The sequence below is a fragment of the Podarcis muralis genome, chromosome 17 (assembly GCF_964188315.1).
Source record: "Podarcis muralis chromosome 17, rPodMur119.hap1.1, whole genome shotgun sequence".
In the NCBI taxonomy this organism is placed as follows: Eukaryota; Metazoa; Chordata; class Lepidosauria; order Squamata; family Lacertidae; genus Podarcis; species Podarcis muralis.
The window spans coordinates 31,891,603-31,907,540 of record NC_135671.1 but is presented as its reverse complement, the minus strand read 5'-3'; the positions used below and the strand labels follow the sequence as shown (position 1 = coordinate 31,907,540).

The 15,938-nt window shown below is 47.8% G+C and overlaps 1 protein-coding gene across 1 annotated transcript in view; it reads right to left on the bottom strand.

Moving 5' to 3' along the window:
* Positions 1–13,937, bottom strand: part of LDLR (low density lipoprotein receptor) — a 33,487-nt gene extending 19,550 nt beyond the window's left edge. The window contains exons 1-4 of the mRNA XM_028711904.2: positions 13,658–13,937; positions 4,387–4,509; positions 1,704–1,826; positions 8–376 (exon numbers count right to left, since the gene is read on the bottom strand). Coding sequence (XP_028567737.2) covers positions 8–376; positions 1,704–1,826; positions 4,387–4,509; positions 13,658–13,730 — 688 coding nt within the window. The 5' untranslated portion in view covers positions 13,731–13,937. The remainder of the gene's footprint in view (positions 1–7; positions 377–1,703; positions 1,827–4,386; positions 4,510–13,657) is intronic.
* Positions 13,938–15,938: the final 2,001 nt, after the last annotated feature.

The following is a 15,938-nucleotide window of genomic DNA, read 5'->3' as shown; positions in this document are numbered from 1 at the left end:
AACTTACCACAGTCTGCCTCGTCTGAGTTGTCTGCACAATCAAAACCCCCATCGCACTGCCATTTCTGATGGATGCATTCTCCACTTCCGCAGTGGAACTCCAGCGGAGAGCAAGGATTGTCCTTCTCCAGCTTCCCACAATGCTCGGGCGACTCATCCGACCCATCCTTGCAGTCCGCATCTTTGTCGCAGGCCCAGAGCTTGGGAATGCACTCGGAGCTGTTGCAGTGAAACATTTCGGGGCTGCAGGTCGGGCCAGAGCAGCCTTCTTCATCGCTGCCGTCCTCGCAGTCGCGGTCTTCATCGCAGACAAAACTCAGAGCAATGCAGTTCCCATCTTTGCACTGGAACTCGCTGTCGGCACAATGTTTAGGGGCTGCAAGGGCAAAAGACAAGAAGATCAAGTCATGTTCTGTGCCTGCAGGCTGGGTCAATGGTTGCAGCATGCTGCCCTTTTAAAAACAGCATGATCAATACACAAATGGCTTTTAGCAAGTAACAAATGACTTATTATTTATTGAATTTATATACCGCCCTATACCTGGGGGTCTCAGGGTGGTTCACAGAATAAAATCAAGATATAAAACCACAAAATACATAATAAAAATAAAAGCAACAACCCAATAGCCCCCCCCCCCAAACCCCACATTTTAAAAGGGCATAGGCTGTAAATCAGATCAACCAAAGGCCTGGTTAAAAAGAAACGTTTTTGCCTGGTGCCTAAAGGTATATAATGAAGGCGCCAGGTGAACTTCCCTGGGGAGAACATTCCACAGATGGGGAGCCACTGCAGAGAAGGCCCTGTTCTTGTGTTGCCACCCTCTGGACCTCTCGAAGAGAAGGCACACGAAGGAGGGCCTCAGAAGATGATCTCAGGGTCCAGGTAGGTTCAAATGGAAAGAGGCGGTCCTTAAGGTATTGCAGTCCTAACTTAGGGGCATTACAGTCTAAACTGATTCATTTAGATCTTTCCCAACTGCCTTTCAGTTAAAATTTCCAAGGTGGTTGAAAGGAAAGGACAGTGAGGGGTGAAGCTACTGCAGCTATAGGCACTAGAACAGGCTTCCTCAGCCTCGGCCCTCCAGCTATATTTGGCCTACAACTCCCATGATCCCTAGCTAGCAGGACCAGTGGTCGAGGATGCTGGGAATTGTAGTCTCAAAAAAACATCTGAAGGGCTGAGGTTGAGGAAGCCTGCACTAGAAGACAACAGATTAATCTCAATTGCTTCCCTTTGGTCGTTTTTTCTTAGTTTAAAAAAAAACACCAAAAAGGGTTTGGAGGTCTGGCTGCTATATCTGTTTTCCTAGACTACAACAGGACAGAATAGATGAAGTTCTGTGCTATGGAAGCAACTCTTGAAAAGCAATGTGAAAGCTTTAATTGAGCGGCTACAAACAGGCAAAGAGAGAAGCTCTTCTATTTGCCAATAAAGATTACCGGTCATGCAGAGGCTCTAGGCTGCCAATTCAGTTACAGGCAATAGGCCTTGATGTAGAAGAACTGGTCAACTGCTTCAAATTTCACAGTGTTATTGCAGCATCGGATTTTACAATGCTAGTCTCCAAACCCAGCCTGAATCCAGAGAGAGGAGCAGAATCCAGGAGTTTTGCCCACCATTTCCCATCCGCTTACCCTGCCCAACACTTTGGTAAAGCTCCATTACTAACACAGAGCTGCAAAGCCCACAGAGTCCGACTTACGGCAGTTTTCTTCATCGGAGGCATTCTCACAATCAATCTGGGAGTCACACCGCCAGGACATATCAATGCACCGATTGATGCGGCCGCCACAGCTGAACTGCCCTGGCTCACAGGTCACGGACTCTGCAAAAGACAAGTCAGATGTTAAAATGCCACCTCAGTATTGCCAGTGTTGGACTGGGGCTCTGTGCCTGCTCTTGCATGGATGGCACAGAGCCACCAAGCGGTTATGGGGCACTACAATGTCCGCTACATGTCAGCCTCTGCTAGGAAGAGAGAAAACCAATAGTGTCAATGGGCAAGTGCAAGCTACAGGAAGGCTGTCAAGCTCACCTGTGCCAAAAGTCCAAGGCTCACATAACATGAAACAGAGTGCTCCTGCCACATCAGCACACAATTGCCAAATTCCACTTCCACCCCCTTGTATTGTACATACAGTGGTACCTCTGGTTACGAACTTAATTCGTTCCAGAGGTCCGTTCTTAACCTGAAACCGCTCTTAACCTGAGGTACCACTTTAGCTAATGGGGCTTCCCGCTGCTGCTGGCACGCGATTTCTCTTCTCATCCTGGGGCAAAGTTCTTAACCCAAGGTACTACCTCCGGGTTAGCAGAGTCTGTAACCCGAAGCGTTTGTAACCCAAGATACCACTGTATTGTGACTGGGCCAGGGGCAGAAGAGAGGTGCAATTTTCTTCCTGTTGCATCCAAACACAGCAAGTGGATACATTCCCCCTATTTCTGGCATGATTTTTGCACCCTTCCTTTGGGGACTTTAAAACCCCCCACAGGACCCCCATGCATCTCCACTCAACCCTCTAATACTAAACCATCTGGGATACAAACAAACTTTGCTGTTGATCAGATTGATTCTGCTTTGCCTTAGGGCGTGTGCACACAACAGACAAAGCAATGTATTCATTTCTGCTCCCTTGGCAACCCCCTGGACCTTGTGAACAGCTGTTTCCTAAGGAACCCATAGGGACGCGGGTGGTGCTGTGGGTTAAACCAGAGAGCCTAGGACTTCCTGATCAGAAGGTTGGTGGTTCGAATCCCCATGATGGGGTGAGCTCCCATTGCTCGGTCCCTGCTCCTGCCAACCTAGCAGTTCGAAAGCACGAAGTGCAATTAGATAAATAGGTACTGCTCCGGTGGGAAGGTAAACAGCATTTCTGTGCACTGCTCTGGTTTGCCAGAAGCAGCTTAGTCATGCTGGCCACATGCTGGGGAGGGAGAGAAAAGAAATGGCCGCCATTCTTGTTATTCCTTCCTTATGTCTGAACGGAATCAGGTTGCTGACCAAGAGAGATGCTGAGGTCATTGGAAAGACCTTTGGACACCAATCCATTTGACACAAAAAGAAGGCTTGAGGCACCTGGACCAATCTCTCATGACTTTCAAGGCGCCCCAAGACACTTTGCTGTTTTGCTGCAACAGACGGGCATGGAAACTAATCGAATAAATCCACTGTTGCTTTGAGTCAATAGCACATAGCTCACATCTCTCAACAATCCCTCGAACGCCCAATGGAAATCCATCTGCCTAGCATTTAAGCCATGATGTCCCATGGTTTAGAATTTTCAGTGTGGTGATGCTGCTCAAAGTGGACTGCCTAGCTGCAAGGCTGCAGCCTCATATGTCGAAGCAAGTCTGTTCCAAGGCAAGGCAGATAAAAAAAAAAAGGTAAAAGACCCTTGGATGGTTAAGTCCAGTCAAAGGGAACTATGGGGTGCAGTGCTCTTCTCGCTTTCAGGCCAAGGGAGCGGGCGTTTGTCCACAGACAGCTTTCCGGGTCTTGTGGCCAGCATGACTAAACTGCTTCTGGCACAACAGGACACTGTGACGGAAGCCAGAGCGCACGGAAATGCTGCTTACCTTCCTGCCACAGCAGTACCTATTTATCTACTTGCACTGGTGTGCTTTTGAACTGCTAGGTTGGCAGGAGGTGGGACAGAGCAACGGGAGCTCACCCCGTCATGGGGATTCGAACCGCCGACCTTCCGATCGGCAAGCCCAAAGAGGCTCAGAGGTTTAGACCACAGCGCCACCCACGTTCCCAGTAAGGTAAAGCTAACAGGTCTCTCCCCAAACTTGGCTTTCAAAAATTCCTATTTCACCTGGCAGTTAAGTTAGTCACCCACCCTCAATCCAAGTCTTGCTTTCTTCATCTAGATCCCACGAGGGTGCGGAAGAGACTGCTCAAAGGGTTTAAGGAGGTTGGAGCATGATCTACCCTGTTTCCCCAAAAGTAAGACATCCCCCGAAAATAAGACCTACTTCCAGTTTTGCCTCTCGCTGTAATATAAGGCCTCCCCTGAATAATAAGGCCACCCCGGAATATAAGGCCCCCGAAGCTACCGAAGGCGTTGTACCGTATACAGGTAATAAATTTCCTCTCTTTTTTTGTTCAACAATAAATGTGTACCGTATTCTTCTTCATGGAAAAATAATACACCCCCTGAAAATAAGACCTAGCGCATCTTTGGGAGCAAAAATTAATATAAGACACTGTCTTATTTTCGGGGTAACAGGGCACAAGACTAGAAGCCCTTAAGTGTTCCAGTACTGGCAGGGTCAAGGAAAACCCGGAGTGTTTTCTTACACGCACACAGGTTTTCCCTCAGCTCCCTCCTATGCAGGATGATTTGGGAGAGGGGGCGGGGAGTCAATAATAGTCAACTTACTGCAGGCATCCAAGGATTCATCAGAACCGTCCTGGCATTCAGCCTTGCCATCACATATCCATTTGTAAGGGATGCATTCGCCATTCCCACACTGGAACTCCTTCCTGCTACACTTCTCCACACCTGCAAGAGAGAAGCAAGCAACATCGTTAGCCGCCAGAAAGGCCAGTGAAACAATGATCTCATAGGCTCTCCCGTTGCTACAATCAGAGTGTGAATTGCACCAACATAATAGCTTGATAAGAGCCAACGAACTGAAGCACAACCCTTGATAAGCTTGAGGCACAGTTTATGGGTGGCTCCCTGGAACAGACGCAGCAGCGTCTCACATTTCAGTGGCGCCCTCTGCGACGCCAAACTCTGACACACACCCTGCCTCTCACTTGCCGTTGTGCGTCACAACAGCGGCGCCGGTCGAGGTGCCCCAGAGGTTCGGCACCTGGTGCAACCAAACTGGTCATGCTCCCTGAGATCTGCCTTTGCCAGATGGTTAGGAGGTTGTCTTCTCCTGGTGGAGTTACTCTCTGTCTAAAGGAGTAGGTATGTAGCTTGGGGCTAGTTCTGGATCCTTTTGTGTTGCTTGAGTGTCAGGTGGCCTCAGTGGGGCAGAATGCCTTCCACCAGCTACACCCCTATTTGGACAGCCTAACTTCTGCCATCTATGCTCTGGTAACCTCTAGGTTAGATTCCTGCAAAACATTATATGTAGGGCTGCCTCTGGAGACAGTTCAGAAGTTTCATCTGGTGCAGAATTCAGGAGCCACGTTGCTCACTGGGGGGCAAGACGGTTTGAGCATAGTGGCTCCCCATTTGTAGAATGCTTTCCCCAGGAAGGCTCACCTGCAGCCTTCATCATACACCTTTAGGTGCCAGGTGAAAACATTCCTCTTCAACCAGGCTTTTGGCTGATTAACATATTTTACCCTTTTAAATGTGTTTGTGATTTTTGGCTGAAGGGCAGTACAGTTCCACCTTGGTTGCCGAACGCCTTGGAAATCATACGTTTCAAAAACCAGAAGTGAGTGTTTTGGTTTTCAAATGATTTTCCAAAGCCAAACATCCAGCGTGGCTTCCGATTGGCTACAGGAACTTCCTGCAGCCAATCAGAAGCCGCTCTTAGGTTTCCATACGTTTTGGAAGTCGAACTGACTTCCGGAACAGATTCTGTTTGACTTCCAAGGTACAACTGTATACAAATTTAATAAATAGTAACAGCAGAAATAATAACAATACAACAAGCAATGTCTTAATTGTATTGTGGGATAACCCAACTCTATACTACAAGAACTCAGACTCTGACTTCTTGGCAACAAGAAGTACACTACTAGTATGTAGCTACAGACAGCAACCACCACTTCCAACTTTAGACATGAGTGTTTAAAGAAAAGAAAATCCAGCTCCAGTCACTTCAGATAAAGGGGAAATACCTTAAACACTCAAATAAAGAATGTAAACTCATTCTGCAAGATGAGCCGCTTTAGAAACTTGACAGTTTCCAGAAAGGACCAGGGAACAGAAGCTCTGTTGTGCAGCTAACATCTTAAAGAAGATTTTGCTGATCGTGATGTGAGCTTCAGAGCAGCATGTCCGGCAAAACATGCTTCTGTGTTTCAGAGGCTGTTTTTTAAATACCTACTTACGGCTGCAGGTAGACACGGCAGCAAAATAAACAGCTGGCATGGAGAAGCTGTGTACATTTGCCCTGCCACGTATAAAGCTTTCAAACATAACTAGCAGGAGCCGCAGGCTTTTTCGTGTGGAAATTGTAAAATTTAACCAGACACTCCAATTTGGGGCCATCCTGACCCAATTATCATAAAAAATTAACCTGGCCCTGGGCCCCTCTGATCATCCTATTTTATAGGGTTTTTGCAGGGAATCATCAAAGGGGCTAGAATCAAAGTGATGATATTGCTGTATCTCACCCATGGACATCCCTAGAGTCCACAAAAATGACCTTGTATTTAAGGTAAAAGGTAATGGGACCCCTGACAGTTAAGTCCAGTCGCGAACGACTCTGGGGTTGCGGCGCTCATCTCACTTTATTGGCCGAGGGAGCCGGCGTTTGTCCGCACACAGTTTTTCCAGGTCATGTGGCCAGCATGACTAAGCCGCTTCTGGTGAAACCAGAGCAGTGCACGGAAATGCCGTTTACGTTCCCGCCGGAGCGGTACATATTTATCTACTTGCACTGGCATGCTTTCGAACTGCTAGGTTGGTAGGAGCAGAGACCGAGCAATGAGCGCTCACCCCATCGCGGGGATTCGAAACACCGACCTTTTGAGCGGCAAGCCCAAGGCTCAGTGGTTTAGACCACTGCGCCACCTGTGTCCTGACCTTGTATTTAGATATTAACTAAAGGTGGGGATGGGAATTATGAACCCCTGAAGAGCCATTGCCAGCTAGATGGACCAATGATCTGACTCAAGGCAAGGCAATTCCTATGTTTACTCAGAAATAAATTCCGCTCATCCACTGGGGCATATTTCCAACTGAAGATGCACATAACCGAAGCCGTTGCATAAGTGATCTTCCTTCGCACATCCTTGCATGTGTGTATACTTTGCCTATGAGCAGATGTAGTTCTCGGTGGGCTTCATGGCGAGAGGTTCAGAACTGTGCCTTTAGCTCTGTTTCGTTGAAAACCAGCAAGCTATAATCCTTAAAACAGGATGCACGGCTCAGGAAACATGCTTATTTCAAAACAAGGAAAACTAATTAAACTGGTCGCTCTCTTTTTAGGCGATTTAAATCCATTCGCTTTGCACAAGGTTTTCTGCCAGTGTCAGCAAGGCAAGTAGGGGAGAGGAGGAGATTCAGTTGAAATATTGGCCCGCCTCCTCTCTCCACCCTCCGCTATTAGCATAAGACAGAATTGACAGGCCGATGGGAGGTCCCAGCACTTTTACAGCTTTCAACGGATATTTGCACAGGACTCTTGCTCAGCAAACAGCTCTCTCCACCAGCAGAATTAAAAAGGACAAACAAGGATATCCTCTCTACAAGCAGCATACGCAACCATATAGGGACACACCCAGTTTTATCACTAATCGGGCCTCTCCCATTTTGCACTTTTGCCGGAGACAAAGGATTCTGAAAGAGAGAGAACCATTTCACACATCTGCATTTAAGCCTCAGCTGAAATACAAGAGTGGTTTGGGGGTTTTTTGGGTGGGTTATTCAAAGCATCTGCATGCTTGATCCTTCCTGTTCTTACTTATCCCTGGTGCTCAGATACAGACCAATTCTGCGCAACATAAAAAACAACAACAACCGGCTTGCCTTACATTTGAACGGCATGTGCTGAATGTTACCTAAATCTAAATCGTTATCTGCAAATGTTTGTCCTTTATTGAGATATAGGAAAAGAGAAAAGGTCAACAAGAGAAAGCCTGAAGGAATTTGCTGCAACTGTTTGTCAGAAACTTCATTAATAAGGCAAATAGGTCAGGGCAAGCGTAGTTAAACACCCACACTGATCTAGAAAATTTTTTAGGCTTTTGCTGCCCAACTCCCCATGGGACTCTGAGTCCCATAAGTCTACGATGGGCCAGAGATGAATAGATGGAGGCAGGAGGCCACGAAAGCAAGGCAGATCTTCATTTTTCTGTTGCAACATAGTTCCCTCTCCTCCGGGCAAGGAGGCAAGAGAGACCCAGAACCAAGAAGAAACTTCTCTTTTAAGGGTTTCCGGGAGAAAAAGGACACCCCCCCTACAAACAGAAATTACATCACACCTAAGGTGAGGTCACTGTGGCTCACGCAGGCCAAGGGGCGGTTTAGCAAGTTTCACAGAGTTCCAGACAGTTTGCACAAAACATTAGCATTTGATAAGACAATCGGGATGCCCAGGTCGGGCATTCCTCAATGCAGAGCATCTGGGCAAAAAATGACAATTAATACAAAGGAGGTTCATAGATATAGGAGAGGAATCCCTTCAGGAACTTCGCCTGACTGCTATCTGCCTCTGTGTTCTCAAGCAAGGGAGAGGAAATATTGAGTCATTAGGAGAGCCAAGATGGCTTTTGGATCGCTCTCCTGTAGTATTTTAGACATGTGGTTTATATACTTATGTACAGTGGTACCTCTGGTTACGAACTTAATTCGTTCCGGAGGTCCGTTCTTAACCTGAAACCGTTCTTAACCTGAGGTACCACTTTAGCTAATGGGGCCTTCTGCTGCGGCACAATTTCTCTTCTCATCCTGAGGTAAAGTTCTTAACCCGAGGTACTACTTCCAGGTTAGCGGAGTCTGTAACCCGAAGTGTTTGTAACCCAAGGTACAAACACTGTATCTGTGTTTACCTTGCGCAATTATCAATATTTATTCTATATTTGAGACCTTTGAATTCCTATAAAAACACGCAGCCTCATCCAAGGAAAGGTGTCAAGAATAGCTAGAAACTGAAATCACATGCCTCACCTATGCTGCAAATACCACTTGGGAGCCATGCACCATCAGTGGCAAAGCCTCCTTGCTCACTTGCCCCATTAACACATCCTTTCTATAACCTTTTGGCTGGACCACAGTCAACACCAGCATTGCCTCACAGGTTGGGCAAAGATGGCAGGAGACAAGAAAGATGGAGGGAGGGGAGTTGCGACAGAGAAGGTGCTGGAGGGAATCCGAGAGAGAAGATAAAGGGCCAGGTTTTTTTGGTTTTTTTTAAAAAAAATAAGGCCCATATTTTAAAAACAACAATGCAACTAGAAATAGTAAATGGAGGGTGCAGGAGAAGGAAGCTGTTCTAAGAGAAAAATGGTGTAGGCAGCAGGGAGGAAGGGTGAAGGAAAACTAGAATGGAGAGGGAGAGTCAAAATACACCCAAAAACCAAGGTCTGTGCACATATATGAAAGATGAGTTCGTCGCCAAGAGGAAATTGTTGTGGGAAAGAATTTAGCAAATTCTAAAGAGGGATTAGATACGAACAGAAGAATGACATCAGTAACGTCAAGCTGCTTGTGCCAGTCACCACTTGCCACCATTTCATGAATGGCTCTGCCTCTGCGCCACCATTTTGCGATTGGTGGGCCTCAGTAATTTTCTGTCCTCTCACGTGGGGGCTTGAGGGTAATGGGTTTTGAGACCCCTGAACCCTAGCAAAGACTGAAGTACCAAGGATAATTATTCAATAATTTTGAAGAAGCGGAGTTGGCAGTTGTAGTACCAAAATGCACTGCTAAATCCAGCCATTTATCCTTAATCTTAGGGGAAGGAGAGAAATCCTGTTAGATTATGCTTGGCTCTCAGGTCCATCAGGGAACTGGATTGGTAAACTCGAGGGAGTTGTAGGAACAACTTAATTTGCACATATTCATGAACAGGGGACGCACAGTCTTGTTAACATGAAACATAAAACATCTGGGCCTACCCTTGAAACATTACTGTGGAAAACCCAAATCCACCCGGCCCTGTTTTTATTTGGTTGAAATTTACGGTATTTCCAATTCTGACACTTCTTGGTCCCCTTACATTTTCAAAGTCTTCTCCTTGCATACAGACCGGGAACTTTTCCTTACACAAATGGATGCGAGGGTCCTCGGTTACTCTTAAAAACCCACAGACTAAAACTCAGGAAATTCATGAGGCCCATACATAGTTAGCTTTTTATGTTCATTTCCCCCCTTTTCTTTTTTAAAAGCGTACCAGAGTCATGAGCTTCGAGTTGCATTGATCACAAGGTGACAGTAAATGAAAAGCAAAAAGAGGTTTCTTTTTGCTGGAAGGTGACCCCGGGCTGTTTTCCGACCACAGAAAGTCACCCAATCCAAGTCTGGAAGTTTTCAGTGGTTAGTGGTGTACTGGGCATGGATGAGCTCAAATATCACCTGATCTAGCCTCAAAGCTGTTGTAAGAATGAGTCAAGAATATACAGCATAAGCACATACGGCCTCCAATTTTAACCATGGATATTGGAAGAGATTTGAATCCAGGGAAGTACAGTTAGGATTCTAGCCTCCGAGAAGTAGCAATACCACCAAAAAGTTGCCCTACCCAAAGCAACACAGTGGTACCTTGGTTATCAAACTTAATCCGTTCCAGAAGTCCGCTTGACTTCCAAAAACGTTCATAAACCAAGGCGCGGCTTCCGATTGGCTGCAGGAGCTTCCTGCACCCAATCGGAAGTCGCAGAAGCAGCGTCGGACGTTTGGGTTCCAAAGAACGTTTGCAAACCGGAACACTCACTTCCGGGTTTGCAGCGTTCGGGAGCCAAAACGTATGAGTACCAAGGCGTTCGACAACCAAGGTGCGACTGTACAAGCTGCTAACTACGAAGTATCGCTCTTGACAACAAATGGCTGGAGTATGCATCATAAGAGGTCAAACCAACCTCTCTACCTAGCACACATAACATGCAAGCAGCGGGGCAGAATGTTGCAAACAGGAAGGCCACACCGTTTAAGATGGTCTCTGCATCACAACGTGGTTTGGGCAGGGCAGATGGTTCGGCATTCCTGCTTCTTCTTCACAATTACCCATTTCCTCCTTTGATTCTAGGGCTAGCAACATTCCTCGGAGGGTTGAGAGAAGGTTGACCAGGAGCAACTTGCAAACATTGATTGCTGCTCAGGATGAAGGTGGGAAAAGGGAACCTGTTAGTGCAAAAACACCTGGGAGGCACCAGACTGGAGAGGACTTAAAGAGAACGATTTCGTCAGAACTCCTATTGTTCGTAAAGAGGAAGCCATGCTCTGGGAGTCGCACCTTAATATTACCAGAATGGCGAAAAGGGGTTTCAAAGTGGAGCTTCACTACAATGTCCAACAACCTCCTTTTGTAAACATGACTGAAGTTCACAGAAAAGTTTTTAAAGCAAATACCCAGGACGCAGCCAAACCTGGTGCTACCGTCCTTCAGAACTTTGCTCCCAAGGGGGCAGAAACGCCGTCCCTCAATAATTAACAGCTGCATGGCAGGAGATATGCTGCCTTTCACATTAAAAGACAGACATGCAACTATGAAAACTTTGCACGGTGTTAAGCTTTTGGAATAACAGCAAGGATCTAGGTCACTCCTAATGGGAGTGATGCCATTCATTTCTACATCGGTTCGGCGTCTTGTATAACCAGTTAAACTTAAATTTAAGTTGCAATCAAGAACTGGCAAGACATCATAGGCTTCTTACACCGAACAGATGGAGAGGCTGTCTCTACATATGCAAATGTCTGCATTTGTTGGCTTGTACAGCTACAAGCGTACCACTCAGCTAACTGTGTACATAGGAAGACGGATTGTACACTTGTTGAATGTAATGTGTGAACACGCCATATGAGCCCAGGACGCCACACATCTTGCACTCCCTTTGACACAAACAGAAACATTTCCTTCACTGTCACATCGAGACACCAGCTTACAGGGTTTGTTCAGGCTGACAGAGGTGAAATTAGCAGAGGCAGATAGGCTGAAGGGTCCAAACAGAAACAAAACAGTCAGAGAATCCTTCACATTAAAAGAAGTTTAGCCCACGTTTGCCAGAGGTGCCTTCCCAAGCCGAGCCGAGAGGGTGTTTCTTTCTCCGACACCCATTGGCGGATTGCAAAGAAGCCGACAAATGGCCCGTTTCGCCCACAAGCCAATGGGGAAGCAGAGCGTGTGGGGAAGGGGAAGAATGGGCGAGGGCCAGGTAGCGGGTTGGCTGGACTTTGTGCCGCTGAAGAGCAGAGGTGCCTCCCTTTCTAACATGCACCTTCCGATAAACCCCACCCAACACTGACACCCGCTCGCCTGCCTATCCCTTCTTCCACCCAAGTAGTTGCTACTTCCAAAGAGGCAAATGACACCATTGCATGTCCTGAGATCCATACCCCTTTAAAAACAAAAGGGCTGCGGTCGTTCCTTTCCCGAGGTCTTATTAAAAGATGCAAACACGCCAGGAGGTGCCATTCCTCTCTGCCATCAAACCACCATCGCTTTCCCAGACCTCCTGCCCATTTTCAAAAAGACACAAGACACTCCGCAGCATTTCCAAACATTCTTGCTTTCTCCGCCTCGCCACCCCCCCCCCAATATTGTTTTACACACAATCCCCTCCTAGTAAAAGCCTAGGCTAGCAACCCTAATGAAGAGTTCCATGCATGTGCTTTCGCTTCTTCTCAAAATCTAGTTTTAACTACTTCTTTCCATGTGCATGCCTGACCCCTCCTTTGTGGGGGGGGGGGGGGCAAGAAAAAAAATGTGCTTCCTCACAGGGAAGATCTGTGTCTTTAAATGAGCAAAAGAAAAGGAAATAATGAAAGGAGGAGCAAAATAATCCTGTGGGATCCTATCGAGAAATCATTTAAGAACCTCAACCTACCCCAGGGAAGGTTGCTCATTAACAGAACAGTAAAGGCTGCCAGGTAATAAATCATCCCTGGGGAGGGAATCTATTTCACCTGATACTATCATTGTTATTTATTAAATTTACAGTAGCAAACTGCAAAATACAAAATATAGTGACACCCACATCCCAGGCTAAGGCCCCCACCCTGAAGCCATTAAAGGGATGCTCTGGCTTGGGAGGTCTTGCTCCTGAAGGATGGATGGCAGTGTGATGGCAGGGAAGGAGCCGCCCTTATAAGCTCAGGGCGGGGCAAACAGCAGCAGACCCAGTCCTTCCAGTGGGCCCAGCCCTGAAACAGGTATGGAAGAGATATCACGCTCAGGTGGGGGGGGGGGAAGGGGTCAGGCACCAGCAGCCCCTCCTAAGCTCACCAAAGTTCAGACCTGAGGAATCAAAAGCAGAGGATGCTGTGGGGTGGGCAGAACAAGGGGGGGGGCAAAGAAAACTATTTGTAGCCCAATAATTCAGTTTCCGGTCGACACTATTTAGGAGCCCGATACCTGGGGAGGGTTGTTACTTGGAGAAGCCCTTGTTTAGAACACCCCCATTTCAAAGAAGCGGACTCAAGGGAGGGCTGCGGGAACCGGAGTCACAAAAAGGCACACACCCACCCCACCCAGACCTTGGAAGAAGCAGGCTGAGCCACGGGAGGACCGGCCTACCTCGCTGGGTTGTTGCGAGGGTAAAATGGGGAGCGGCAGGATGCGCGCCACCGTAAGCTTCTTGGGAGGAAAAGGGAGATGCGAATGCAATAAAGTAGATAAATACATGTATACATTTCCCTGGTCCCCGTCCCTGCCAGGCAACCCACCCACCCTTAATTGGGAAAGGAAGCCTTTTGCTACCTGATCTTCTTTTAAAGAGCAACGTCCAGCCCTCTCGTTCTGCAAAGGGAAGGTCCCATATATATATATATACATATATTGAGATCGGGATAGGGCGCTTACCGTTTCCAGAAACTTGGGCGCAGAGCACGACCGCCAAGGCTAGCAAAGGCGTTTGCAATCCACCGGGACTCATCGTGGCTCCCTCGGGCTGCTGCTTGCTGCTACTTAATTTGCGCGTCCCTTGTCCTCGATCCCACCGGGGGAGTAAAGCAGGGAGACCCGCGGCGCGCAAACGGGGAGGCTGCCCGGCGATGGGTCCCTAAGCGCCGCTTCTCCGCACGTGCGCGCACTTGCCCTGCCGAACCAGATTTGTAGCATCCTCTCCGCGCGGCTCCCCCATTCAAGCGGCGCGGGGGAGGAGCTTCCGATGGGGTGATTTTCAAACCTCCCCAATTCAAGCGCGTGGGGGAGGAGTTGCGAACGCACCATGTGACGTCAGCGAGTTAACCCTTCTTTCCCCGGTCCTTCTCCCCACCCCGCCCTCTTTGGGTGGGGTGGGGATATCCGCCTTGCTTTGCGCCCAGGGTGGGCGTGAGCGCGCGCGAGAGCGTTTCTCTTCCTGGTTTCACCCTATGCGCCTGATCTAGAAAAGTAGGGGAGGTTGGCTTTTGCTGCCCATTGGGACTCTGAGTCCCCCATGGGTCAGAGATGAAGGGATGGAGGCAGGATGCAGCGAAAGCAAGGCAGATCTTTATTTTTTTTTCCTGTTGCAACAGAGCTCCCTTCCCCTCCTGGCAAAAGGAGGCAAGAGAGACCGAGAACCAAAATGAAACATTCTCTTTTAAGGGTTTGTACTTTGGCATGGGAGGAGGAGGACATCTCCTCTTACAAATAGAAATTTCATCAGGCATAAAGCCAAGGGATATTGTTCCTGAGGATTTAGCAAGCTTCACAGAGTTCCAGACACAGTTTGCACAAAACATTGGCATTTGATAAGACAACCGGGATGCCCGTCGGACACCCATCAATGCAGAGCATTGGGCGAGGTATAAATAATAAATTATTATAATTATCTGGGCAAACAATGACAATTAATACAAGGGAGGATCTTAAGAAGAGGAATCAATTCAGAAATTTCCCGATTGCGATCTGCCTACTTGTTCTCAGGCAAGGGGAATTAAGGAGGCAGAGGAAATACTGAGAGTCTTTAGGGGAGCCAAGATGGCCTTTGGATTGCTCTCCCCTACTATTTTAGACATGTAATTTAAATTTTTGTGTATGTGTGTTTACCTTGTGCAATGATCAACATTTATTCTATATTTGAGACCTAAGAATTCCTATAACACGCCAAAACGCATTTGACACCTCCCTGCATTGCAGGCGGGCGGTTGGACTAGATGACCCTGGGAGGACCCCCCTTCCAACTCGACAGTTCTGGGATTCTATCCCACCGCACTTTGGGACCGAGAAAGGTGGGGCTCTGGCTCTGGCGCGAGGGAGTTGCTGCAGAGGCTGCTTCTTTGTAAACACAGAGGAAGGAGCGGCTCAGGGGGTCTCGTAATTTGCTCTGGTATGAATGGAGAGCTCCTGCTTTAGTCTTACAAGCGCGGCCGGAAAGAAAACATTGCAGTAATGCAACGAAACTTTTAACACTGGCCGTCACTCACGATTGCATGACTTTTGTGCTTTTTTCCTCACTCACGATTGCATGACTTTGTGCTTTTTGCACACTTCTTGAGCAGGGCAGTTAAAAAGCAGAAAAAGTACGCATGCCCTGTCAGTACTTAAGTGGCATAAAAGAATCAATAAATTAGATGGCAAACACAAAAAGGCAACGCCTCCTGGCGTGAACAAGAAAGAGAGACTGAAGCTGCTGCTCAACTACCAATCCGAATACGTTTGGGTGTGGACTGCTACGATTGAATCAGAATCACAGTTGGAAGGAACCCACCCGGGTCATTTAGTCCAACCCCCTGTCCCATGTGGGACTCGAACCCAGAACCCTAAGATTAAGAGTCTCAATGCTTTACAAACTGAGCTCATGCAGACAATGTCCAAATGCAGACAAGCAATGAGTTTGCCTTCAGTGCCATCACTCCTGCCAAAATCTGACTGGCTTCATGATGTCGTGTAAAGGTAAAGGGGGTCCAGTCATGACCAACTCTGGGGTTGCGGCGCTCATCTCGCTTTATTGGCCGAGGGAGCCGGCGTACAGCTTCCGGGTCATGTGGCCAGCATGACTAAGCCACTTCTGGTGAACCAGAGCAGTGCACGGAAATGCCGTTTACCTTCCCGCCAGAGCGGTACCTATTTATCTACTTGCACTTTGACGTGCTTTCGAACTGCTAGGTTGGCAGGAGCAGGGACCGAGCAACGGGAGCTCACCCAGTCGCGGGGATTC